The sequence below is a fragment of the Capricornis sumatraensis genome, chromosome 14 (genome assembly GCF_032405125.1).
Source record: "Capricornis sumatraensis isolate serow.1 chromosome 14, serow.2, whole genome shotgun sequence".
In the NCBI taxonomy this organism is placed as follows: domain Eukaryota; kingdom Metazoa; phylum Chordata; class Mammalia; order Artiodactyla; family Bovidae; genus Capricornis; species Capricornis sumatraensis.
This window is the reverse complement of record NC_091082.1, coordinates 57308696-57335324: the sequence shown is the minus strand read 5'-3', so window position 1 is coordinate 57335324 and position 26629 is coordinate 57308696. Positions and strand designations below refer to the sequence as shown.

At 53.3% G+C, this 26629-nt stretch overlaps 1 protein-coding gene, 1 non-coding gene and 1 pseudogene across 2 annotated transcripts; 1 reads left to right on the top strand and 2 right to left on the bottom strand.

The window, feature by feature from the left end:
* Nucleotides 1–1162: 1162 nt before the first annotated feature.
* LOC138090437 (septin-6 pseudogene) lies at nucleotides 1163–2445 on the bottom strand (annotated as a pseudogene).
* A 3898-nt stretch (nucleotides 2446–6343) lies between these two features.
* TRNAC-GCA (transfer RNA cysteine (anticodon GCA)) lies at nucleotides 6344–6415 on the bottom strand. Its single transcript has one exon. It is a non-coding gene; the product is annotated as a tRNA-Cys (tRNA).
* Nucleotides 6416–15029: 8614 nt separating this feature from the next.
* Nucleotides 15030–16163, top strand: ACTRT2 (actin related protein T2). Its single transcript, XM_068986627.1, has one exon. It carries the CDS (start codon nucleotides 15030–15032, stop codon nucleotides 16161–16163), a length of 1134 nt encoding a protein of 377 aa, XP_068842728.1.
* The last annotated feature ends 10466 nt before the right edge of the window (nucleotides 16164–26629 follow it).

Here is a 26629-nt window from a genome sequence, read left to right as displayed (position 1 = left end):
CTCAAATTCATGCCCACCAAGACCTCAGAACCGCAACCCTGGCTCTGCCCAGAGAGGCCGCTCCTGAGCACCCTGGAGGGTTTACCCCCGCCACCCCCACCTTTTTTTTTTTTTTTTTTTTGAGCATTTCTTTGAATTTTATTGAAAATTGACATGGACATTAGAAAGATATCAAGCTAAACAGTGCTGGGTTTGGGTTGTTTCTCCTGGCGAAAAAAGCCCCAGAGGAGCAATGACTGGTCACATTTCTGAGCAAAAAGAACAAAGGAGAAGAAAGGAAGAATGAACACAGATTCTGGAAAACATGCAAAGAGGCTCTCTCAGGAGACACGGGACAGTAGAATGGCAATGGTTGTAGGGCTATATGGGGATGGGCACACTCAAATGGTATTTCAATGCAAGTTAAACCAACGAATTCAGGGCAGATTTATCAACATCAAAGCTCTCCCTCCAGGTCCCACATTGAGCAGAAACCTCTCTCAAAACCCCAACTGGCCTTGGAAGTCTGAATGGAGTGATTTTGCTCTCACTAAGCTTAAACTCCCCATCTCTCCTTTCTTCATCTCTTCTTTCCTGTCTCCACCTGAATGTTAGTAGATCCACTCACCCTGCTTGCTGAGGGGGTCTGCAGAAAGTCTGTGAATGCTGAAGAAGATATGAATGTTGCTTGACTTTCTCATCCATATTTAGAAGTGTTTAATAGCGGCTGTAGACAATCAACCCATTGAACCGGAGAATTGGCGTTTGAAAGGAAAAACAGAAAACTTAAATGAAAAACTTGCAAGCAGTACTTTCACACCCACAGCTGAGCTCTCCTGCCTCAGTCACTTACACTTGGGTGAGTCATCCTGCAGTTGTCTCTCTGAGGTTACATTGGGTCCATTCTCCAGCTCGGATGGATCTTTCCCTGCCTTATTAGATTAGGACAAGACACTTCCATTTAAAATTCCATATAAGTTGGAAGACAGCTTCTTGCCTGGACACATGAACACTTGTTAAAGAGTGTGTGTGTGTGTGTGTGTGTGTGTGTGTGTGCATGCGCACACAATTTGGAGGGAGAAGGTATTGGTCGGTTTCTGGTTTGAGACAATATGGAACTCTAACTCTTCTATAATGGGAGTCTTCTCCTTTAGACTTAGTGCAGCTGCTGAAGACAAGATTATTAAAAGTTTTTCTTCTCTTTGTCTCTTTTCAGAGTCTGTGAGCCTCCAACCTGGGAGCCCTGGAACTGGAGCAGCTTGGCTGTCTTCCTTCTCTGTTTGACAGCATCCACTTTGTCATCCAGGGATTTCTTCTTATCCTCCAGCTTCTTCTTCCCATCCTGGTGTAGTTTCTTCAGACGGTCAAGCTTCTAATGCAGCTCTGTCTCTGCCTCTTTAAGTTCAGCTTCTTTCTCTTTGACCATCTGGACGAAAATCTGTCTCATCTCCTCTTCTTTTTTTTGGAGCTCCTCTAGCAACTCATTCGTTTTGGCCTCACATGTCTGCTATAAACTGAACGGTTTGCCGCCAGGGTCGGTGTCCCTGAAGCCCATCTCCTCCAGCTTACAGCGGCGCTACAGCTCACAGCGCAGGCTGGGGGTCTGCTCCTGGAGATCCTCCATGTTGACTCAGATCAGCATATCCTGCAGCTTCACAAAGTCACAGTGGGCTTCATTTTCAACTTGCACTGGGCCCCAGGGATACTGCCACACTTTCATCATCTTCTTAGCTATCTTCATTTCTTTTGTGCTGCCCATGACAGCAAATGGCAGGTGGGTGTTCATGGTTCTGTTGATCTCTGCTGCTGACTTGTCATCTGTAGGGAATTGGTAGATCTCGACTCTGTTGCTGACAAGCTTGCTGGTGATTTTGATTTTGAACTTGGTTAGCTCACTCTTAGAAATGGCATCTGATTTGATGACGATGGGGATGATGTTCCCCTTACTGTCCAGCTTCTTCAGAGTCACTAGGTCCAGAGACTTCAAGGAATGACCCATGGCAGCGATGAAGTACAAGCAGGCATGGATGTGAGAGTCATGGTAGGTGTTCAGTGCCCTGCAGATCTTCAGCTCCTCCTACAGGTAGGCTTCAGACTGGGCCTCGATGAATTCCACGATGGGCTCGTAGCTGTCCTCCTTGTTGATCTGGTCCCTGAAGCCCACCATGTTAACAACTGGCAGCTTTAGCCCCATGATGCTCTCTTGAAGGTCATAGGTATTGGACTGGAGCTGGACACCCGGCTGTGTGTGGGTGGCTGGCTCCCCCTCAACCTTGGTGAACAGGGTGTCCATGAGGGTGGACTTGCCCAAACCTGTCTCTCCCATGCACAGGATGTTGAAGCAGAAGCCATGGCTGACTGACTTATTCACCAGCTGGTTGGGCAAGCTGTCAAACCCCACATGTCTAGCCAGGGGACCATTCGGCAACCTTGACCCACCTGGCCAGCTATATCAGTCAGTGCCATCGCTCCTGCGTCTGCCAGGGCTGCCACGGGTGCCGTCACAATGAAAGCTAGAGCATAAGAAACAGCCAGGGTCTCCCTCTTGAAGGGCCCATTATGTTTATTTCTACAGAAATCTTGTCTGAGCCCCTGGCAGCCTAGATCTGTGTGGCTGGTTGCCTAGAGTCTGACACTGCTGGGAGACAGTGAGATGTGACGTGGGACTGAGACGGGTTGGGGGGACTACCTCCCTTTCCTGAGAGTGCCTCCAAGATGCTCCAGGGCCTCTGCCACCCAAGCCAGAGATGAATTCTGACAGGAGAGGGTGCCTTTTGGGTACCTTTTAAGAGAAGTTCCCATAGATTCTCTTAAAAGAAAAAGAAAGGTAAGTCAGGACTGGGGAAATGTGTCATTTTAGAAAGGCAAGCTGGTGAGTGTTTTGTCCCCATGACATTCTGAGACTGTGGGAAAGCTGCTGAGATATGTGTCCATTGGCTCCGGGTGCCTGCAGCCACTTCCAAACAGCTCCTGGAAAGACTGCAGCTCACATAGGGGATGCTTTTTATCACCAGTCATGACACCTGTGTGTGTGTGTGCTCAGTCATGTTCGATTCCGTGCGACCCCTTGGACTGTAGCCCTCCAGGCTCCTCTGTCCACAGGATTTCCCAGGCAAGAATCCTGGAGTGGGTTGCCATTTCCTCCTCCAGGGGATCTTCCCTACCCAGAGATCGAACCTGCATCTCTTGTGTCTCCTGCATCGGCACCTGTGTTTATGTAACGCCAACAGATGGAGGCGTGTTGTAACTACACAACTACACAATTGCTACACAACTCAGACCTCTGACATCATCCTGTGAATCTTCCCCGGACTTGTAACAAAACACCAAAATGTGGGGGCAGGGGCTTAAAACAATAGAAATCTGCTCTCTCACAGTCTGGAGGCTGGAATTCTGGATCCAGCTGTGGTCAGGGCTGGGTACTTCTGGAGGCCCTGAGGGACAACCTGCCTCAGGCCTTTCCTAGCATCTGGTGGGGTCACAGTCCTCAGCTTGTAGACATGTCACCCCTGCTTTGGTCATCATGCGTCTCTCCCTGTGTGTCTCTGGTTTTCCTTCTTCCTAGGACATCAATCATTGGAATTTGGGTCCATTCTAACCCAAGATGATCTGATTGCATCTGCAGAGAGCCTATTTCCAAACAGTCATATTCTGAGGTTCTGGGTGGCCTTGAATCTTGGGCCAACATTGACACAACACACTGTTTCGCACATCCTTCAGTACTGAGCGTGGGTTCTCAGGGCCAGTCTCAGCCACCCATCCAGCCTCTTGGGATCATCTCCTGGTGGCCCTGGCTGTCTTCCTGATGTGTGGATGAGGCTGGCTGGGGGTGATGCGGGGTGGGGGCTCCCTCCTCAAATGGGCCTCAGCCTCCTACTGTGACAGGGACCACGCCATGAGGCCCCAGAGGATTCGCCGGGGTGGCGTGGGGGACCGCGACTGCATCAAGATGCTTCCATCTAGAAATCTGAGCTGTGGGGAGGGACGAGCATCGTCAGAGAAGGGGCTTGTTAGGAAGCAACCTCGCCATGGACAAAAATCCTTTCACCTGGAGTCAAAACTCCAGGAGAGGATAAATCGTGTTCCCCCCTTGTCTGGCTTCAGCACCGATGCCACTTATAGTATGAAAAATGCTGGTGAGCGGGCTGGAAGCAGCACATGGTAAAAAGGTTAGTCCCAAACTTCGGGCTCCAGCCTGTCACCCTGCCCCCACCCGGAACACAAAGCCTTTTCTTTCTCCAGCTGGAAATGCGCACGGCCCATGAATGCAAAGAGCTCTTTCAACATTAGATTTTAAATTATTTGAATTAAATCTGGGATCCTTCCGGGCCCTGTGCGCTCCGGGTTATTTATCACTGGCTAAATGCAGAGGTCTGCCGGGCCTCTCCAGGGACGGCCCCCACTTAGACGCTGCCTCTGAAATGTTATAAACTATTTAAAACCGAAAGCTTGGCTGTGTCCGGCCTGGGCGGGGGGCGCGCACAGAGCCTGCTCTTCCGAGCTCTTCGGGAAAACGAGCGACTCACCACTCTGCACACTTGTTCATTTGCTCCGCTTTTCCTCTGGGTAATCACTTTAATACACTTGAAAATAAACCTTGTCCCCACTGAGTCAGGGTGATTTTTTTTCCCCCTATTTAGCAAACATTGATTTTTTTTTTCCCTCCCCCCTGGTGTCCTGCCTGCATGAAGCTGACAAGCCTCCTTTGTTCCCGCGCCCCAGCCCCGCCCCCGCCACCCCCACCGCCCCAGATCTCTCTATGGGCGGTTCCAGCAGGGCACCGGCAGGGGGCGAGAGACCCCTTGTCTGAGGGCCACGTGGGTGAGGGGGTGCCAGGCAGCTCAGAGACTCCAGGGTCAGGAAACAGGGGGTGGGGTGGGGTGTGGAGGGAAGGATGTCACCCTAGGTCCCCCGGGATGTCCTAGATCAGGAAGGAGCATTCTGAAGCAATAAGAAGCAGCCGGGTTAGTGTTTTACACAAGCTATGCTGCCAGGGAGGGGTCCAGAAGAGGCTGTGCCCAGCCGGGGTGCTCCTGCTGGTTGACTGTGTCCCCCGCTCTCCCAAAACAGCCACACACTGCTTTCCATTAAACTCCATTAGTGCCCTGAGTGGCCGGCAGAAGGCAGCATCTCTGCTGAGCTGAGTGGGTCTGCACTGCCAGCCGGTGACCTTCCCTCTAGTCCTGGTGCTCCGGTGGGTGCCCAGGAGGGCAGCCTCCAAGATGGCCCTCGGTGACTCCTTCTCTAGGCACCCCTCCTTACTCTGCCCTGGGCTGACTCACTCTGACCAACAGGAACAGCAGGCGTCGTGATGAGACATCACCCTGAGATCAGCTTAAAGAGGATGATTCCGTCCTGGATGACCACCCTCAACTGCTTCACTAAGAGAAGCCAGCTGCTGTGTCATGAGGCTTCTTGGGAGGGGGCCCAGGTGATGGTCTGAGGCCTGCTGACGACTACATGGTGAACTGGGAGCTGGAGCCCTTCTCACCTCCCCATCCACCCTTCAGATGTGACCACAGCCTGGCCGGCAGCTGAATGGCCATGTGATGAGGGCCCAAGCCGTGGCTCCCGGTGAGCCACACCCAGATTCCAGGCCCTGGGGCTGCGAGGCAAGACATATGTGTTGTGAAAGGCCTTCAGGTGTGGCCCTTTTTCCTGCAGCTCCAGGAGACTGCCTGGCAGGAGCTGCCGATCTAAGCATGCCCTGCCTCTGATTTTCCACGTGGCAGCTTTCCAGCACCTGGACAGGAGAGCGACCCTTCAGGACTCACTCCATCATCCTTCAGAAATGGTGCCTCAGAACTTGTCCTTTCCTTCCAGGCTGTTCACTTTACTGGCATAGAGTTGCCAGTAGTAACGGTAGTTTCTTAGGATCCTTTGTATTTCTGTGGTGTCAGTTGTAACTTTTTTTTCATTTCTAATTTTATTGGTTTGAGTCTTTTCCTAAATGCCCATCGAGAGCTGAATGAATGGCGAAAGAAAATGTGGTATATACACAATGGAGTATTACTCAGCCATTGAAAAGAATGAAATAATATGATTCGCAGCAGCATGGAAGGACCTAGACACTGTCACACTAAGTGAAGTCAATCGGTCAGAGAAAGACAAACACCATGTAACATCCCTTATATATGGACTCTAAAAATATGATATGAATGAACTTATTTACAAAACAGAAACAGACTCACAGACACAGCAAACAAACTTATGGTTACCATTTGGGATAAAGTGAAAGTGAAGTCACTCAGTCGTGTCCGACTCTTTGCGACCCGGTGGACTGTAGTCCACCAGGCTCCTCTGTCCATGGGATTCTCCAGGTAAGAATACTGGAGTAGGTTGCCATTTCCTTCTCCAGGGGATCTTCCCAACCCGGGGATCGAACCCAGGTCTCCTGCATTGCAGGCAGACACTTTAACCTCTGAGCCACCAGGGAAGCCCATTTGGGATAGGTGGGGGGATAAACCAGGTGTTTGGGATTAGCATAGACACACTACTACATATAAAATAGATAATAAACAAGGACCTGTTTTAGAGCACAGAGAACACTATTCAATATTCTGTAATAACCTATAATGGAAAAGAATGTGTGTATATGGGTAACCGAATCACTTTGCTGTGCACCTGAAACTAACAGAACATGGTAAATCAACTCTATTCCAATATAAAATAAAAATTAAATCTAAAAAATGGGGCTTCCGACCCTGGCAGCTTCCCCCCCCACATTGTAAATATGTACAATTGTCCCTGTGTGGTTCCAAGTTAGCGTCCAATCCTTGACCACACCACGGGGATGGAGAGGGGTGTGCGGGGAATGACTGAGACTGCATTTATGATAGTTTTCTTAAAATCTGAAAAACGTCAATAACTGAAAAATTCTTAAATGGGAAAGCCTCGTTAGAGATCGTTTGGAGGAATTCGGTCATTCGGATGACAGGTCACTAAGCAGCGCTGGGAAGGTCAAGGCCATGCTCCTCAGGCTTGGGGACAAGGGCACAACACTCCCCAGGGGAGGGCAGAATGGTGTGTGTGGCTGCATCTGTTTTCCAGAAAAAGCCTATTTCTGGGTGTTTCCAGATGCACTTGTGCCTGGAAAACATCTGGAAGATTTGGACCCAGCAGTGACTGTGGCCACATTTGGAGAAGCACCTGGATTGGTGGGGGTGAGTCCTTCCCAGGGGGCTCAGCAATAAAGAATTAGCCTGCCAGTTCAGGAGATGCAGGAGACGTGGGTTCAATCCCTGGATGGGGAAGGAATTGGCAACACACTCCAGTATATTTCCACTCCAAGACATTCCATGGACAGAAGAGCCTGGTGGGTTACAGTCCGTGGGGTTGCAAAGATTCGGCTATGACTGAGCACACATGGCGTCACTTCACATCGTGGGGAGGGGATGTGAAGAGGGGTCTTCCTCTGGTACTTTATAATGTCCTTTGCCTCAATGCTTCCATAAGTGGCTTGTTGCCTTTGGAGCAAAGCCAAAAGAATAAAAGCAAAAGGAACAGAGGACACAATGAGGCCATCACTCTCCTACCCCAGCCGGGGGAGCCTCTTGGGCTTGCCAAGCCATGACCAGAGACTGGTTCCAAGGCTGTCTCTGATCTGCCCACCTCTGCTGCTTCTAATGGTTGCAAGGCCATGGCCCCCTCCAAGAATATGCATCATCTGGAAGGGGACACGTTGGGGCCCTGAGGTTTCCAAGTCCAGGAGGAGAGGCGACAGCTCTCCCCAAAAGTCTGTCTGTGGTTTCTCTGGAGGTGGGTGAGGCTCCTGACTGCCCCAGCCCCCTCCACTGCTGTCCTCCCCTCTGGCTGCCTCCTCTTCCCCTTCCCCTCTCCCCTCTGGCCTCCTGAGCAGAGACTCTTGCATCTCAGCACATTCAGGCCTCTCTCTCACCCTCCTCTGTCCAGGATGGAGGCAACTCCCACCTGCCCTGTAGTGAGATGAACCTTCCAGAAGGCTGTGCGGGCTGAGTCACTGATGGCTTAGGCCCCAGTGACTTTGCCCGCAGAGCAATGCTCCTGCTCCCTTCTGTGGCGGGAGGGACAGGACGGCCCCTACTATTGGATGAATGTGTCCCCCCAGTTCCTATGTGGAAGCTCTGACTCCCAGTGCAATGGTATTTGGAGGTGGAGCCTTTGAGAGGCAATTAGGGTGAGGTAAGGTTAAGAGGGTGGGGACCCAGGATGGATTAGCACCCTTAGAAGAACAGGAAGAGACACCAGAGTCAGCCTTCTTGGCCCCATGGAGACACAGCAGGAGCCCAGGAAGCTGGACCCGACTGGATCTTGGATGTCCAACTTCCAGGCTGTGTGGAGTAGGTGTCTGCTGTGGGAGCTGTCCAGCCTGGGGTATTCAGTCATGGCCACTGAGCTGTGAGGGCAGCATCGCCCCCCACCCTGCCCAGGTGGCAGTGCTGGGCCTCTGGACCACCCTGGTCCACACCAGGAAGGCCAGCAAAACCGTGTCCACACTCCTGAGATGTGGGCTTGGGCCACTCAGTGTTTCAGATGGCCAACACGCAACTGAAACCCCTATCAGGAAAGGTTGCCTTCCAGATCTGCTGAGATCTGTGGGTTCCTTGAAGAGCCCTGGATCTGTTGCAGGGAGGTGTGGGGGCTGTCCTGCTGGATCCAGAATGTGGGTCCCCAAAACCTCAGTCTTGGAGTTCCAGCCACACCTGTCCCAGGTGAGGGTCCACCTCTCTGTGTCTCCTGCCAGGTGGGGACTGGTCCCCTCCTGCTGGACACAGAGGTACATGTCCTCTGAGGCTGCAATTTGTTTCAGGGCATCAGCAGTCTAGACGCTTACAAGGCTCAATAGGCCAGCCAGTCTCCGTGCGACCCCAGGTTCACTGCCCGCCAGCCACAGGTCTCCACCATGCTCACGAGTAAATGTGGAGATAATGCAGCCTGATGGTAAACTCTCCACCCAACACTCCCACCTACATGAAGAGGCCAGTTGTTACTTTGGAAGGACATGATCAGTGACCTGTCACAGCAGCAAACGGGAGGTGACAATAGGGTTGAGTAGGGAGACAATTAGAAAGGGGAGTGGGAGAAGGGCAGACATCGGGGGCTAGGGCTGGAGTGCAGGGGTGGGGGACTAGGGTGCAGGAGGCCAGCAGCCAGAGCAGTTCTCCCCTGCCACCTCCTGCACCTGCAACTAGAGGTGGCTGAAGTTCCAGGCTCTTGCCTGTCTTCCAGGTGGGGACCCCAGACTACCTGGTCCCTGGGAGCCCCTGCAGAAATGCTGGTGGTGCTGGGATAGGGACACCAGCAGGAGACTGTGGTCACACAGGGCGCCTCTGCAGGGAATCTGACCAGGCTGGCCTCCACTGAAGAGTCTGGAGGCTGGTTCTGATCCTCAGGGAGACTGCTGCTGGCTCTGCCCTGGGTGGAGGGTGGGGGGTGCTCTGGAGACCCCACCTAGAAGGGGAGGGGAGCTGCCTCAGGTGAAGTCTGAGGTCCCTCCACATTCTCCCATCATCACTGCCCACCTCCACCTAGATGAGTGATGAACGAGGAAAGCCCTTGCCTTTGGAGCTGTGGACACACCCACAGGGTCCCACTATGACTGGTGATGAGTGACCAATCTCAGATACTCTCCCATAGCCCTGGGGCACTTGGCTCCTGAGCCAACAGCACCCCCAGTTCAACGCATGACCAAGAGCCCCTGAAATGCGAGAGAAACCCCACCACCCAAGAGCCCTTCATGGGCTCTGGATGTGGGGGCTCTGCTTGGCCCCTCCCCAGGGCTCTGATGAAAGCTGCTGGGTTGGCCTGAGCAGTTGTGGCCAGGGTAAGTAAGGTAGGCAGGCTGAGAGGGACGGAAGCCTGCGGGTCCCAGCGGGGAAGCACAGACCCCACAGAAGCAGCTCTGCAAGAACTCCAGCACACTGGCAGGATGTGGAGGATACAGACCTCACAGGACAGTCAGACAAGGCATCATGTGAGAAAGTGGGCAGTCGGACATAGATACAGCTCATCCTCCTTGGATTTTGAAATCAAAAAATCCCAAGGAGCATTCCAAGATATGAGCAAAGTGGGGTCACTTGTACTTAATATCTGCTTTGCAATGCTTTTCTTGTGTTTCCCAAATTTTCTGTCCATCTGTCCATGCACCCACCCACCTATCCATCATCTACCTAACCATCCATCCCATTTCAAGATTTTAAAAAAATATTAAGTGCTCAGGACCAGGGATCCATAAAAGTGAAGGGCAAAAAGCAGAAAGAGTTAGTCACTCAGTCGTGTCCGACTCTTTGCAACCCCATGGACTGTAGCCTACCAGGTTTCTCCGTCTATGGGCTTTCCCAGGCAAGAACACTGGAGAGAGTGGATTGCCATTTCCCTCTCCAAGGGGTCTTCCTGACCCAGGGACAAAAAGCAGTGGTGGGGGTAATTGGTGGTCTGGCCTCAGACTTCCTCTCCCCTAAACAGATCTGTCTCACTTGACCACTTAGTGGGGTCTCCACTAAGCCATGCTGAAGTGGACAGCCCCACCAAGGGCTGCTTTACTAAGGTCCTCAGAGCATATCAGCTCGGGGCCAGTTCCTTCTTACTGCTCCGCCAATACTGGCTTTCTTTAGTGCCATGTGACTGACGTCCAGTCCAGGTTAGTGAGCCAGCCTCTGGGGAGTCTGAGAGAAGAGTGATCTAGGGTGTTTTTCCTTTCTCAGCTGGCTTGAAGAGAATGACAGAGCAGACAGGACTCCTGGGTGCCATACTGCAGCTCAAAGTTCACCAAGAAAGGAGGTGGACAGCAAGACTGGATGCACAGCTCAACTACTAAGAAAGGGAAGGTGGGTGGAAGGGCAGGAGGGAGTGGAGGAGGGAAGATAATTAAGCAGGAGACTGGGTGGATGAATGGATGGAGCTGGTGAATGAGTGGGTGGATGGGTGAAAGGGTTGGTGGGTAGATGGATGGTGGATGGGGTAGGTGAATGGATAGATGGCTGAAGAGTGGATCGTGAATTGGATGAATGGGTGGGTGAGTGAGTGGGTAGATGGATGGATAAATGGATGAATGGGTAGGTGAGTAGGTGAATGAATGGATGGGTGGGTGGGTGGATAGATGGATGGATGGATGGATGGTGGATGGAAAAACGGATGGGTGGATAGGTGATACAATTTCCATCTAAGAGATTCAAAGGGACTAGTCTCTCAGGAAGAGTGCCTGGGTCTCTGGGCTCCTCTGGGAATGCCTGGGACAGAGCGGTGGAAGAGAAGTCATCCTTGGGCAGGGGGCTATACTCCCACAAGCTCCCTCCAACACATCCACCATCCTTTTTCTCGCATAAGCAGTGACTGTCTTGCCATCTACAGAATCCTCCTGTTCTTTCAGGCTGGCAGCTGACCCTGGTCCAGACCTTCAGCAAGCAGGGTCTGGCTACCAGATGTCAGCCAGCTCTAATGAGCTCAGTCTGCTGGTCACTAATTGGCTAAGGCTCTGGGCACTGGTGACAGAAGAAATGAGGGATGACAGGACAGACAGGGGCCCTGGCCCAGGGCTCAGCTGGCCTAGGCTCAGTAGCCAGGGCAGTGAGCAGCAGGGTGCCCAGCAGATCCAGGGTTAGCCATTCCCAAGGTCTAATGCCTGGCAACTGCCCAAGGCTGCCCAGTTGCCGTCCAACTCCCATTGAGGGCATGGGCCATGTGGGGGCTGGGGGGCTGCTACTGGGTGTGACCACTAGGGCAGAAACCAGAGCAAGCTTTCCTTCACAGGATGGAAGTGTGCCCTACAGAGTCACCATGGTGTGAGTCTTGCCTCGCGGAGGGAGATGGAGTCATGGCTGGTTCTCCCGTAAACTCAGTCAAGTGATTTATGAGGCATGGCTGGCACGGGTTGGGGACAGGGCGGCCCTGGACAGAGGCTTCTGACTGGAGCTGGAAGAGGGACACCATTTGGGATTAATATCAAACCCAACCCCACAGTGACTGCTCAGAGCGTTGCAGCCACTGAAGGGGCTGAGATAGCTGTGGCCATCCATGAGGACACGTGCACCAAGATACCCATGGCCCCTCCCTGACATCCAGACCAGGGGCCTGGAGGGATGGGCGGCAGACAAAGAGGAGGAAGGAGGGCTTGATGGAGGCTTCTGGGCACCTGAGCAGCATGAGTTGGAATTTCTGTCTGGAGGGGAGCTTGAAACCAGCAGAGCATCACGTAGCTCATAAACCCTCTGGTTTTCCCAGTGACCACATGGTGTCCCCCCCCCAGAGAGTAGCCTGCTTCTTGGCAGTGGGGTCTTCCTGCCTCTCTCCAGGTGATGGACAATCTGTCAGCAGGTCAGACACTTTCAACGGTGGAGACAGAAGCCTTCCCAGAGCCTGGGACCGCTGAAACAGCACACCCAGGAGTGCAACAGGGGAGCTGAGTTCCTGCTGTGGTCCTTTCAGTCACATGCACAGAGGCGAGTACTGCAGGGGTCCACTCTGCAAGGCATGTGGCCCCCAATTGTCATGACCATCGTGAGTGGTCAGGAGTGAGAGAGTCTCAGGTCCAGGGAGGAGGGATGTTTGACTCTCAGGCTCAGCCAGGGTCGGGGGAGTGGGGAGGGAAAACATTTAGGAAGCGAGGTCCTGGATCTCCTTAGACAGCTTCACTTGGAGACATGGCTTCGATGGCCGACCCAGCCTTCACAGCTCTCTCCTTGAGGGTCTGAGTTTGTCCGTGATGGGCAGGGGTGATGGAGGGATGTAGCACTGCCCACTACAGGTCTGGCACCAGTGCCACCTGCCTGGCACTGGTGGGAGGGCCTGGACCTGCCAGGCAGGCCATCATCATGCACACTGGGCCTTTGGAGGTGGCGGGGGCAGTGCGGTGTGTGTCTGTGGATCTGAACCAGGATGGGGCGCTGGCCTGGGCATCGCTATGCATCATGCTTGTCATACATCCTCAGAACACCACCACCCAGCTGGTCAGTCCAAGCTCTCATGAGCATTTGTCCTCCCCGGCTCTGTTCCCCCACAAATGCCCACATCTCAGCCAGCCCTGGGCCCCCAGGACACAGCTCAGTCTTGGCATTTGACCTCTGCACACATCATGCTTATATCACCACCCATGTGGGCCACTTTTAGGGCCAAAATCTAGAAATCTTGAGGTCACCTTCCTGATTCAGCATGGAGTGTTTGGCAACAGTGGGAAAGTTCTAGCAAAGCCTGAGAACCTGAGTGCACAGGGCTTTGTGACTCAAGCAGGCTGAAATCCCCAAGACACTGCATTCTCTGACCATTCTCAGCCCAGCAGCCTCCATGCACACAGGCTCCCTCAACATCAGAGCCTGCATCTTTGAGATCCCCGCAGTTCTGGGCTGTGTGGCTGGGGGCGGGGCATCACCCACCATCAACCCCGCGTGTATGTGATTCTGTCCTCAGGGGAGAATCTCAGTGACACTAAGTCTCTATTGATCCCTCCCAGGCTCAGCACTGGGGCGCCCACAAAGCTGGTCTACACAATGCGTCTACAGCACACACCCACACTGTACATCAACACTACATGTCTAGCACCTATTCCCTTTTTGCTGGTGGCGGTGGCAGGAGGGGTGCTTTCCTTATGGCTCAGCTGGTAAAGAATCCACCTGCAATGTGGGGGACTTGGGTTTGATCCCTGGGTGGGGAAGATCCCCTGGAGAAGGGAAAGGCTACCCACTCCTGTATTCTGGCCTGGAGAATTCCACAGACTGTATAGTCCATGGGGTCGCAAAGAGTTGGACACGACTGAGCGACTTTCACTTTTGCTTCACTTAGAAGGGTCAGCAAGACACGTAGAGAGGGCCACCCATGGATGTGGGGGTCTGGAAGGGCGGTGGTCCCCTGGGAGAGCATTCTGAAAGGGGAAGGAACTTGCGGAGGGGAGAGGGGCGGTGATTGTGGAAGTGACAGAATGTCAAGTCAGCATCCTGTTCACCAAGACTGGCTCCACCCTCATCAAGAAAAATTCAACCCTGGGTTCCAGGTCTGTGCTCCATTCCAGATTGTTCTCCCAGCTGGAACCAGCCCAGGGTGTGAGCGTGGGGCTATGGGAGCAGGTGGCCCCCATCCAGCCGCTCGTGGGCTTGGCTAAACCTGCAGCCTTGCCAGCCTCGATGACCTGGTCACTTCTGACCATGCTTCAGTGGGCTTGGCCAACTGTGTCACAGACCACTCACTAACAGAGATGTCTCAGGCTTTGATCAGGGCTGCCTGGCCATGAAACCTCAGACATCTGTCTTCACAGCTCAATGGATTCCCAACATCTAAACCACTGGATATTGTTTGTGACAGTGCTTCTGGGGCTGCAGAGGGCAAGGAGGGGCCCTGACATCAAACTAGAGCATGGCCACATGTGCCTGGAAAGAGAGCTATTAGGCCCAGAGGCCTCTGCTTAGCAGCTACCCTGTGAAACAGGGTCAGGGCTCACGGGGCAAAGAAAAAAGAAATCTCCAAGAGCTTCCTGGAAGAGTCTGAATTCCAAAAGTACATACTGAGTGCCTGCGGTATTGGAGTCTTGGGCATTGCTCCTCCCACCTGGACCTGTGCCAGGTGCTTGGTCATCCCCTTTATCAAAGAGAAGTGTGTCTGTCACCCTCCAGACAGCAGCTCCCTCCAGACAGAGGGCCAGAGACACCAGTTTTATGGGCTGGCCCTGGCTGGGCTGCTCCACTGGCTCTAAGGCCAGCGGGTCGTAGACCTGCAAGAATGGCTAGCCTTCCTGTCTGGAGTCTCACCAGTTGAGGCAGGGAAGGTGTGTGCAGAGACTCTGGGGCCCCACCCTGAAAGGCCCTCTGATGTTGGCCGAGGACAATCGTTACCTTGGCTGGATTGTTACATATGGGCCGTCATCCCTGAAAAGGCCTCAGCAGCCAGGCTTCCTGAGAGGAGAGTAGCTCTGCGAGGTGGGGATGGAGAGTTCTCGGGGACCGGCCTTCTGCTAGCCCTGCCTGGGAGACACCCCAAGACCGTGGAATCCTGTGCCTCGAAACTTCCAGAGGAGCCTCGTATGTCACAAAGTGGCCTGAGGGGCTTCCAGCTTATTCAGGGGGAGCGCAGACGAGGATGCTGCAGGCATGTTTGACCCGCACGTATTAGACTGCCCAGCAGTGATTTTCGACAATGGATCTGGGCTTTGCAAGGCAGGACTGTCTGGAGAGATTGGCCCCCGCCACGTTGTCAGCTCTGCCGTGGGACACCCCAAGTTTAAGACGCCTTTGACGGGGGCCAACCAGAAGAAGTACTTTGTAGGGGAAGAGGCCCTGCACAGGCACGAGATCCTTCACCTGCACTACCCCATTGAGCGTGGCCTGATCACAGGCTGGGAAGACATGGAGAAGCTCTGGAAGCACCTGTTTGAGTGGGAGCTGGGAGTCAAGGCCAATGACCAGCCGGTGCTCATGACAGAGCCCTCACTGAACCCCAGGGAGACCCGGGAGAAGATGGCCGAGTTGATGTTTGAGAGCTTCGATGTGCCTGCCTTCTACCTGTCAGACCAGGCCGTGCTGGCCCTCTATGCCTCGGCCTGCGTCACAGGCCTGGTGGTGGACAGTGGGGACGGGGTTACCTGCACTGTCCCTATCTTCGAGGGCTACTCCCTGCCCCATGCTGTCACCAAGCTCTATGTGGCAGGGAGGGACATCACGGAGCACCTCACCCAGCTGCTGCTGGCCAGCGGAAGGACCTTCCCGTGTGTGCTGGACAAAGCCCTGGTGGACGACATCAAGGAGAAGCTGTGTTATGTGGCCCTGGAGCCGGAGAAAGAGCTGGGCCGGAGGCCGGAGGAGGTCCTCCGCGAGTACAAGCTGCCTGATGGCAACATCGTTCCCATCGGGGACCAGCTGTACCAGGCGCCCGAGGCCCTGTTCTCGCCTGAGCAGCTGGGCGTCCAGAACCCGGGCCTGTCCAAGATGGTCTCCTGCAGCGTCACCAAATGTGACGCTGACATCCAGAAGACCCTCTATGGGGAGATTGTGCTGTCCGGTGGCACCACGCTCTTCCAGGGGCTGGACAACCGGCTTCTAAGGGAGCTGGAGCAGCTGGCCACCAAGGGGACCCCCATCAAGATCACGGCACCACCCGACCGCTGGTTCTCCACGTGGATTGGTGCCTCCATCGTCACTTCCCTGAGCAGCTTCAAGCAGATGTGGGTCACCTCTGCAGACTTCAAGGAGTTTGGGACAGCTGTGGTTCAGAGAAGATGCTTCTGAGGGGCCCTGAGTCCAGGGCAGCACTATAGGTGGGATGTGAGTTCACTGTGTGGCATCCTCAGGATGTTCAATAAAAGACAAGATGGTGCAGTGTTTGGCCATGTCAGGCTTGGTTCATTCTCGGGGCACCAGAAAAATTTCTGACCCTGGTAGGGAATCTCTTTTCAGTAGTTCCATCTCCTGGCCCCCTTTCTCCTGAGAAAGCCCTGGGTTATGAGTTGAGTGTCCTTACGTAGAGTTTGTGCCCAAAGCAAGGGCCCAGGGCTCCTGCCCAGAACCCGGAACCTGCATTTTAAACATGTGTCTTATGTCTGTAGGGGCTGAGAGGGGAAACAAGCAGGAATGCTGTGCTGTTCTGAGGTCACGAAATCCTCCTCTGAGATAGCACCACAGGGTTTACAGTCTGCCTAAACCCGGGACAGGCAGCTGAGTGAGGTGGAAACCCTCGCCTGGGTGGAAGGATTCAGGAAGGAGCAGAAACTGCCATCGGTTTACAGCTCTGTGAAGGTCCTCCTCCTAGTGGCAGTTTAAGAATCACTGGTTGATTATTGTGATGTTTCTGTTTACTTTCAAAGATGTTTATAGCATTGTTTGGGGGTAAATACTAGAGACAGAGTTAATGGCCATCAATAAAATCTCATTTGAATAAATTATGCATAGAAGGAATTGTTTCCACATTGATGGTGTGGAACCCTCTCAAAATGTTATTGGGAGAGAAGTAGAAAATAATAGAGATATCTTTATAAAGTGAATTCCCCCTTTTATGATAAAGAAAGCCATAACACTTTAGCATGTATACCTGAGCAGGTTAGTATGTACAGGCATAAGTAAATATGTGTTTTCTGGGGTTATAAGCACATGGGAAAAAGAATGAAGGGCAGACACCATGTGTTGGTGGGGAAGGAAGAAATGAGAGGTAGTAGAGGGGGAGAGGAAATCGTTCCTTTAGGAAATTTTACTAAAGAAATTCTGCTTGAATGAAATAAACCCATTTACCTAAATTGTGTGTGTTTGTGTATTTAATGTTTGCCTGGTATATCTTTTCCCATCCGTTTACCTTCAGATTACCTAGGTCATATTTGAAATGTGCATACAGTGTATCGGAAGATAGCACATAGTTGGATTGTGTCTGACTCTTTGTGACCCCATAGACTTTAGCCCACGAGGCTCCTCTGTCCATGGAATTCTCCAGGCAAGAATACTGGAGTGGGTAGCCATTCCCTTCTTCAGGGGATCTTCCCGACCTGGGGATGGAACCCAGGTCTCCCGCATTGAAGGCAGATTCTTTATCATCTGAGTCACCAGGGAATCCCACTTTTAAAAATCCACCAATATCTATTTTTTAAATAATAATTGGTATATGTAGATGTTACATGTAGGTGGTTTGCATTTAAGGTCCATCTTAAGTCTGCTGTTTCATCGTTTTGTTTCCTCTTTATTTTTTTCTTACCTTTGAAACCATGTCCCATAGAGTTAAAAGAAACATGACTGGCAGAAATTATCGAGCTTGTCTTAGAGCTTGTTAAAAACCCCTCTGCTTGCAGCCTGCCTTCACTTAATTATTATATTGCAAATTGCATGCCCTCCAAGCTTCAGGTAGCCCAAACTATAAGATATTTGCCTTACTTGTTTGCCACGAGCTTTGAGTCAGCTGTGCCTAATTCAAGGTTGAGCCAGCTAAGACTTGTTGGGACCACTGACCCTAAAATTAGGCCTGAGTAGGTGTCCTACAAAGAACTTTTTGACATCAGAGGGGCAATACCTCCCCCTCATATCCTGCTAAGCACTGATATTTTTGAATATGCATCCCACGAGGAAGCAGGTAACTCAGATACACCTGCACAGAGCTCTGGTTACAACCTTTCCAGGCACCTTTCCTCACACTTAAGACCACCCCACTTCTTTATCCCACAAATATCTCAAGCCCCTGGCCTTTGTGGGGAGGGGTGGGGGAGGAATCTGAGACTGGTTCTCCCATCTCCTCACTTGGCTGCCTTGTGAATAAACCCTTTCTTGGTTGCAAACTTCAGCATCTCTGCATTTGACTTGCTGTGAATTGGGCAAATGATCCTGCTTCAGTAACCCCTTTTTGCAAGTTACTTGAACGTTTTTTGGGGGTTCCATCTCTATTTATTCCATATTTATTTATGGCTGTGTATTGATTTTTTAGTGGTTGCTCTGAGTAAACACCACCCCCCTGCTGATATTACATTTTACTCCTCTTGGAGTAAAGTGTATTTAGGTCTCCTTACCCACCCAACTTTTACATAGAATTGTTTTTTCTTCAACCATAAAATGATTTCAGAAATTCAAGAGAATAGTCTAATATGATTACTGCTATTTTTACTCAATCCCACGTTCTTTTGCCCTTTCTGGGGTTCCAAGCCATTCTTTGTAGGAACTTCCCTTAGCAGTTCTCTTAGGGTAGGTTTGCTAGCAACAAATTCTCTTAGTTTGCCAACATTTGAGAATGTCTTTACTTCCCCATCACCCCTAAAGGATATTTTCACTGGATATAGAATTCACAGTTAGCCATTTTCTTTTAGCACTTGAAAAATATGGTGCTGGTTCATTCTCCATCACCTCTGTGGGTTTGAGATCAGAAATCTTATTATTTGATTGGTGTTTCCCTTCAGGTAATGTACCATTTTTCTCTGGCTGCTTTCAAGAGTGTTTCCATTATCTTTAGTTTTCAGGAGTTTAGCTGCGGTGTGTTTTGACATGGATTTCTTTGGATTTATCCTGTTGTTGTTGTTGTTCAGTCATTAAGTCCTGTCTGACTCTTTGTGAGCCCATGGACTATAGCATGCCAGTCTTCCCTGTCCTTCACCATCTCCTGAAGTTTGCTCAAACTCATGTCCATTGAGTCGGTGATGCTATCTAACTATCTCATCCTCTGTCACCCCCTTCTCCTCCTGCCCTTAATCTTTTTCAGCATCAGGGTCTTTTCCAATAAGCCAGGTCTTTGAATCAGGTGGCCAAAGTATTGGAACTTCAGCATCAGTCCTTCCAATAAATATTCAGGGTTGATTTCCTGTAGGATTGACTGATTTGATCTCCTTGCTGTCCAAGGGACTCTCAAGAGTCTTCTCCAGCACCACAGTTCGAAAGCATCGATTCTTCAGTGCTCAGCCTTCTTTATGGATTTATCATTTGGGGGATTTATCCAGCTTCTTGAACCTGCAGCCATGTCTTTTGTCAAACTTGGGAAAGTTTGTGCTATTATTTCTTCTAATATTTTTGTAGTCCTATTTTCTCTCCTTCTGGGTCTCAATTTTTTTCTTTTCTGTCCATAGGCCCCTTCCTTCATTATTTTCAAGTTTATAGTCTGTGTTTTCAGATTAAATAAATTCTCTTCACCCATCCTGAAAGTTTCTGATTCTATCCTCTGCTATCACACTATTTTTGAGCCTTTCCAACACATTTTGTATTTGAGTTGTGTTTTACAGTTTGATAATTTCCACTTGGTTCTCATCTTATAACTTCTAATTCTTTACTGAGAGTTTCCAGTTTTGTATTTGTCTCGAGGGAATTCGTCATTGCCTGCTGAAATGTTTTTATGATGGAGGCTTTAAAACCTTTACCCAGATAACTCCAACATCTGCTCCATCTCCATCTGCTCCGACAATCACGTCTGCTGATTGTCTTTTCTCATTCACGTTATGATTTTCCTGGTTCTTAGTATGATGAGTGATTTTCTGTTTTACCCTGAATATTTTAATGAGCCTCTGGATCCTATTTAGCTTTTTGTAGCATGCAATCACTCCCATGGAGGTGAAGTGTGAGGGCTGAGTGGGTGGGTGGGTGGGACCCATGGATATCTCCCCATCAGTGGGTCACATGCACCCTTCTTGTGGACAGGTGGGGTGGAGGTTCAGCTTCCCTCTCAGCCCCACTAGCCCTTCCTGGAGAAAGTGGGCTCTGACTAACACCTCTCACTGCTCCTTAGTGGGAGGTGGGTACATGCTCAGCTTTCTGCAGGGCCATAGTGATGCCAGTGGAGGGGGAGGCAGTATCAACTAGCCCACCCCTGCCAACTTTCGTCTTGTTCACGCTGAGTGGGGTGGAGAGTCAGACCTCTGCATGGTCCCACAGATATGGAGGTGGGGTGATGAAGCAGTGCTGACAAAACCCTGCTTACACACCTCCCCCAGTCTCACTGCTGCTGGGTGAGGCTGGGGCTCAAATCATGATGGCGATTATCATGATGATGATGGTGATGCTGCTGCTGACGGTGATAGTGATAAAGCTGAAACTCCAATACTTTGGCCACCCAATGTGAAGAGCTGACTCATTGAAAAAGACCCTGATTCTGGGAAAGATTGACAGCAGGAGGAGAAGGGGATGACAGAGGATGAGATGATTAGATAGCGTCACCAACTCAGTGGACATGAACCTGAGCAAACTGGGAGATAGTGGAGGGCAGAGGAACCTGGTGCTCTGCAGTCCATTGGGTCACAAAGATTTGGGCACCACTTAGCAACTAAAAAACAACAACAATGGAGATGATGGTAGTGATGATGGTGACGATGACGGTGATGGTGGTGATGTTGATGGTGACGATGGTGATGATGGTGGATATAATGGTGATGACTGTAGGTTTCTGACCTCTAGGTCATCTTCAGCACTGAGTTTGATGTGCTGTTTGGGATGTGGAAAGGAAAAGTAACTCAAGTCCCTGACAGAGTTTATATCAGAAGCTTTGAAACTGATCTGGCTTCTAATCTGGCTTCCTTAAGCAGAGTGAGAGGTCCAGGGAAGTGTCTGGTAGGCTAGGCTGCTGCTAATGAGGGAAGAGAAATAGAGCTTGGCCCCTGCTTTGTCTATACAGAAGACCAGGGTTTGGGAATGAGGTAGGCTAAGTCCTGGAGGAGGAGAAGGAGCCCTCTGGCTTTGGGCTCCTTAGACCTTGCCTACCAGGAGGCCAAGAAATGAATCTGAGCCAGTTTCCCATTTCTGAGATATGGGCTCCTACTCCCCACATCTTGCAGAGGCCTCTTCTGACTGCTTCTCATCCCCTTGGTCCTGGTCCAAGATCTTGGTCCAAAATCTCTCTGTGAAGCAACATTTAGATGCAAGATGAGATGAAATGCTGCAGGCAGGCAAGGAAGACATAGACAGCAGAGCCACTTGTGCCAGAACATGACCCTGGCCCTGAGTAGACCGACCCACCAGTATCTCCGATGGGGACCATATACTGTCAATTTCACCATCACCCCGCCAAAGGCCTCTCTCCTGGCCCTGTGAAAGGTGACCACTCATGCCTCAGAGGCCAATGATATGACTTTGAAGTCCAGACCCCTTTGTGTCCCGAGGATTGACAATGCTCAGGGCCACCCCATCCTCTATAGTGGTCCCTACCATGATGTTCAATCTGCCACCCCCCAAAGCTCAGCTCCCACTCTGGACAGCAGCCTCGGTTTCTGCTGGGAGCTTGGGAATGGGTTCCATGAAAGATCCCACCAGTGACTGTGGGATACCCACAAACCACGTGATGTGGCGGGAACCAGACAGGAGCAATGCTGCCTGTCAGATAACCTCCATCGGCCACCCCATGGCACTCCCACCTCCTGAGACATTGTGGAGGCATCCCTGTCACCAGGGCTCCTGTGACCCCAGACTCTGATTAAGAATCAGGAATCCAGACAGAATGGGGCCATTGTGGAGCGGGTGTTTTGGGGAACCTGATGTGTTAGCTCCCTTCACCCCTTGGCCAAACCCAAGGCCTCATTGTGGATGGTGTGGAGGCCGTGATGGCCACTGTGTGTGTCCACCAGGACAACGGCCTGTCCCTCCACATGATGTGAGCCAGAGGGCGAGACACCCCTGGTACCTGGGTCCTGCCAGAGCAGGGACGCCCTCTGCAGGCTGGACTGAGGATGCACTTGAGCAAGACACTAAGCAGATGCTGTCAGCCCCTAGAAGGGACTCAGGATGATGTGTGTGACTATGTCCTTCCCAGGGACCACCCCACCTGGAACATAGGACCCCGAATTCACAGCCAGTTCCAACAGAGGGACCATGTGCAGCCAAGACTTCCACCAGACCTGCCAAGGAGCTGGACCGGGTGTGCAGACGTGCCCAAACTGCCCAGGGCTGCCCTGGCTGCCCTACTCCGTGGGGGCTTCGGCTCAGGTGTGGTTCACCCCTCAGGTGGGGGTCACCCTTGAGGAGCTCAGTGCAGCCCTGCCCCCTGACAGCACTTCTTCCAGGCAGGACTAGTCAGCAGCAGGCCCCCAAACCCACTCGTTCACCCCACAGACCCACCAAGTTCCAGGCGGGCTCCGTGTGTCTGGGGTCCTGCAGGAAATGGCCACACTTTTTTGTCCCCCAGGGGTAGACGTGGCTGCTGAGGAGGAGACGGGGCCTTGGGCAGAGGTGTGAATTCAGATGGAACCCCAGACCCTGCCGTGCGCTATGAAGGACACCTCAGGGTACAAGTGACAGGGCCGGGAAAGGGCAAGGGGCATTGCACATCTGGCAGCCAGCAGGCTCTGCATACAGACCCCCACCCTGCTGTGGCTGTGGGCACAGAGCTGTGAGCAGTGAGGTCCACTGTGTGCAGCGCCTGCCCCATGCATGGACTAGGTGCGTCCAGCTCTTGAGCACTTCAGAGTCGCCTGCGGCCAGAGGCCCTGGCTCAGCGCCCTTCCTGCCCCCCGACTCTGCCCTGAGGTCTGAAGACCGGCATGGGATTCTCTCCCTAGGGCCTTCGGGCAGAGGGGGCTGCCTAGGAGGGGTGCCAGTCTTGGGGGAGGCAAGCAGACAGGAGCAAGCTGAGCCTCCACAGGGTCCTTCCAGCACAAAGCTGGATCCTGAGGCCCCACGTCCAACAGCTGAGTCGGGGGCCTCAGGGGCACCTTCAAGCCCTGTGTCCACCCTTCAACCCCTATGCTCCCCCTACCCCTGCTCTTTCTCAGCATCTGTGCTGGGGGGAGGCTTCTCTGGCTCCAGGAGAGCAGATCCCAGGCTCCCTGCCAGCACAGCGAACTTGTAAATAGGTGAGGTACAACTGTGGACAGTTAGAATATCATAAGCCTTGCTAACGTCCATGTGAGGGGGATTTACGGGTGCTTAGAGCTTAGCTTCATCCTCCAGGGACCTGACAAGAGAATCGGGGGGCTACTGGTGGAAATGATACCACTGAGAGGAAGCCCAGGACCCTCCACCAGGGTGACCTCATCCTGACACCACCCTCCACGTTGTTCTGACCCCCTCTGGAGGCCCAGGAGTGGCTCCCTTCTCTGTAGGGAGCCCAGCCACCCCGGGAACACCAGGCCCTGGGGTAGAGAAGGCTGATGGCCTAGACCCTCAGAAGGGACGTGCTGGACTCTTAGGCCGTCAGCTCCCCTGGTGCCCCAGGTTGTGGGCATATGTGGTAGTACTTGGGTGGTGGCAGCCCGGGCCAGGCAGCCCCAGTACCCAGGCCCACAGGGATAGCAATGGGGGATTCAGCAAGGGACGAGAAGGGAGTGGACGTGGGGCTGTAGGGGCCGAATGGGCTGCACAAAGTCTGGCGCTTCCAGGAGATGCCATCAGTGCTGAGGTCCTGGGAAGGAGAGCCTGGGGTCCAGGCAGGAGCCGGGAGCTGGACAGTCTCACTGAGCCCTGGATCTGGCCTCAGTTTCCTCCCTTGAGGGCCAGGTACCAGCACAGAGAGGCTGTGTTCTGAGGAGTGTGTCTGCTGCTGGCCACCATCTCATCAAGGGCACGGGCCAGAGAAGGTGCCTGTCCCTGGGTGAGGAGGTGTGTTTGAAGCTGCAAAAAGGGGGAGGGGCACAATGCCCAGGGCTTGGTGAGGGGTGGGGCAGCAGGGACAGAGTCAGGCTGCCCTGCTCCCCACCTCCTGCCCGCCTGACCTGAAGCAGGATATGCGCAGTCAGGGCCAGGAAAGCCTGCACGGGGCTCAGTCCTGTTCTTTCCATGGCTCCTAGAATGTTCGTCTGAGCGGGAGTGATAAGCTCTCGGTTGGGCTGGTTGGAATTCAACAGTGCTGAGCTGACTGGTGGGCCCCCAGGTGGGGTGCCCCTGTCCCTGCCAGGTCCCGGAGGAGGGGTGGTTCTGATCACCTGGGGACTGGTGGAGGGGCAGGGACTCTGCAGCAGGGACCTGGCTCCATAGAAGATGGTGGGGCTTGGTCCCCTGGGACCTGGTGTGGTGTCAGCTCTCGTCCCAAGAGGGTGACCTCCAAAAGCGGCTCATGGATTCCTGGTCACTAGCCTGCTCCCAGGCCAGGGGTCAGAGTTGGCTCCAGCCTCATAATTCCATTAAAAATGAAAACCCCTGTGCCCCCACACCTAAGGGCACCCCAGAACCTCCCACAGAGCCCTCCCTCAGCCCCAGGAAGCGCTGTCACTCACCGAGCTATGAGGTAGCACTGTCAGCACAGGCCAGTCCCCCTCCCCCTCCTCGGCCCTCAGCCCAGGCCCAGGCTCTCCTCTTTCTGGGGATGCCCTGAGCCAGCTTCATCATCCTGCTTTCCCGTGCATGCCAGTCCGCGTGTCTGGGGCTCCGTCCCCCAGTGACAATGCCCCACACTGGGAACAATGCTCTTATTGTCACAGCCGGCCCTGGCTCGGAGCTCAGAAACGTTAGACGCCACGTCCCTGGTTATCATGCTCACAGGGAACAGGGCTGGGTTCCAGCTCGCACGAAGACATAATAATTTTCTCCCATTATTCAAATCTCCTGTTTCCCTTGCCCCACCTTTGGCGCAGCAGCTGAAGGGAGAGGATGGCTGGGCGGTGAGGGCCCAGGACCCCAGGACACCTTCGCACTTGGGCAGCTATGCCGCGTCGAGATCCCACGAGGGCTGCAGCTGGGTCGCTGCTCACGAGGGGCCTAGCTGGAGACTAGGACACCGGGCAGAGTGCAGAGCATTTCCAGAATTGGCTCCCTCCCCACAGTTGTCTCTTGACCAGAGGCCCGCCGTGCTGGTAGGGCCAAGGATGACGCGGGACAGAGATGCAGTCAGAGGGTGGAGGCAACCCCGCCACCCGCTGCTACCCGTGCCGGCCAACTCCGCTCAGAGGTGACGGTTCCTGGCCCCTGGAGCTGGGGGCTCTGTCCACTGCTGCCAGCCTGCCTACAGGGTTGGGGGCTGCCACAGGAGACCCCACCCCACGCCTGGCACGAAGGGAGCATTGGAGGCTGGTCCACCCACCGCGGCCCCCGTTCGGGCCTCGCTGACAGGCGTCAGTGAGAGTAAGCGGATACCTCCCAGTTATGCAACCCGGGGTCGGCGAGGATGGGCCGCTCGAGCAGCCAAAACAAGCACCGTCCGGGCTCTAGAGTGTGAAATTGTTGGGCCCTATTAAAGGGAGCTGGGGAGGCAGGCTGGGGGCTGGACATGGATCACAGCCTCCCTGTGACAGGCCTGTGCTCTGGGGTCTGGTAGAGGCCAGCCTGGCCCCAGGGCCACCCCAACACCCTGCGGGGGGATAGGGGTGGGGCTTCCAGAGCCTTCTCCCCTCTCCCTGCTAGACTGGGACTTTTCACCCACAAACCCTGCATGTGTGTTGGGGGGGTCGGATAGAGAGGTTTCTGCCTCCCTTTCTCTGTGCCCCAGGGACACTTTGTGCCCAGTCTATTCACTTAACACTTGCTTGTCCAGCAGCGGCTCTGTGCTGGGCCAGGAGGGCCCTAGAGGTTCCAATAGGAGCCAGGGCAGCCCTGACCCCAGGTTCACAGCCTGGTTGTCGCTGGAAATCCACAGTGGAGGGTTTAGGTCACCTGCGACTCAGGGAAGACAAGGGACCCCGCTCTCCCCGAGGTGACCGAAGACTGGTAAAGTCCTGAAGCAGCGAGGATGCCCTTAAGGGCCACTAAGTGGGGGAAATGTCCAGACAATGAGAGGAGCGGTCAGGCTTCAAGTGAGGATGGAGAGGAAGGCCAGGCAGGAAGGGCAGACAAGAGGAAGCACCCTTGTCCTGGGCCCTTAGTGTAGAGGGAGCTCCCGCCTTCTGGCCAATGTGTTTCCAAGCCTGAGATGGGCAGTAGGAGCCACAGGACCGGGTGAGGTATTGCCTGAGCCTGGGGATGGAGGGGTGGCGCCCTGCAGGGTCAGCAGGATGAGGGGGAATGCGGGGGGAACACAGGACTCCTTGGGTGCCGCCAGTCCCCTGGCCCCCACCCCAGGCTGGAGTCCTGCCAGCAGGCTAAGGTGGTCCCAGCCACAAGTGCAGCCCCCGCCTTCCGCCCACATGGGAGGCTGGCTGGGCCAGGAAGCGGGGCTTTATGAAGACAGATGAGGGAGGAAGGAGACACTCCATCTCGCCAGAGAGGGCAGGCCTTTTATCTCACGGGGGCTTGGAGAACACTTCACATTAAACTCATCCACAGGAGCATCAGTCAGAAAGTGGAGGGAAGACTCTATAAAGACCTGAAAATATTGGCTGCGGCCTGTGCACGTGGGCGGTAAGGTGCTTAACCAGTAAAACCTCTGAGTCCGAGAGGTTTGTTTCTAA

Coding starts and splice junctions, on each gene's coding strand:
- ACTRT2 (XM_068986627.1), top strand. CDS start 15,030: ATGTTTGACCCGCACGTATTAGACTGCCCAGCAGTGATTTTCGACAAT.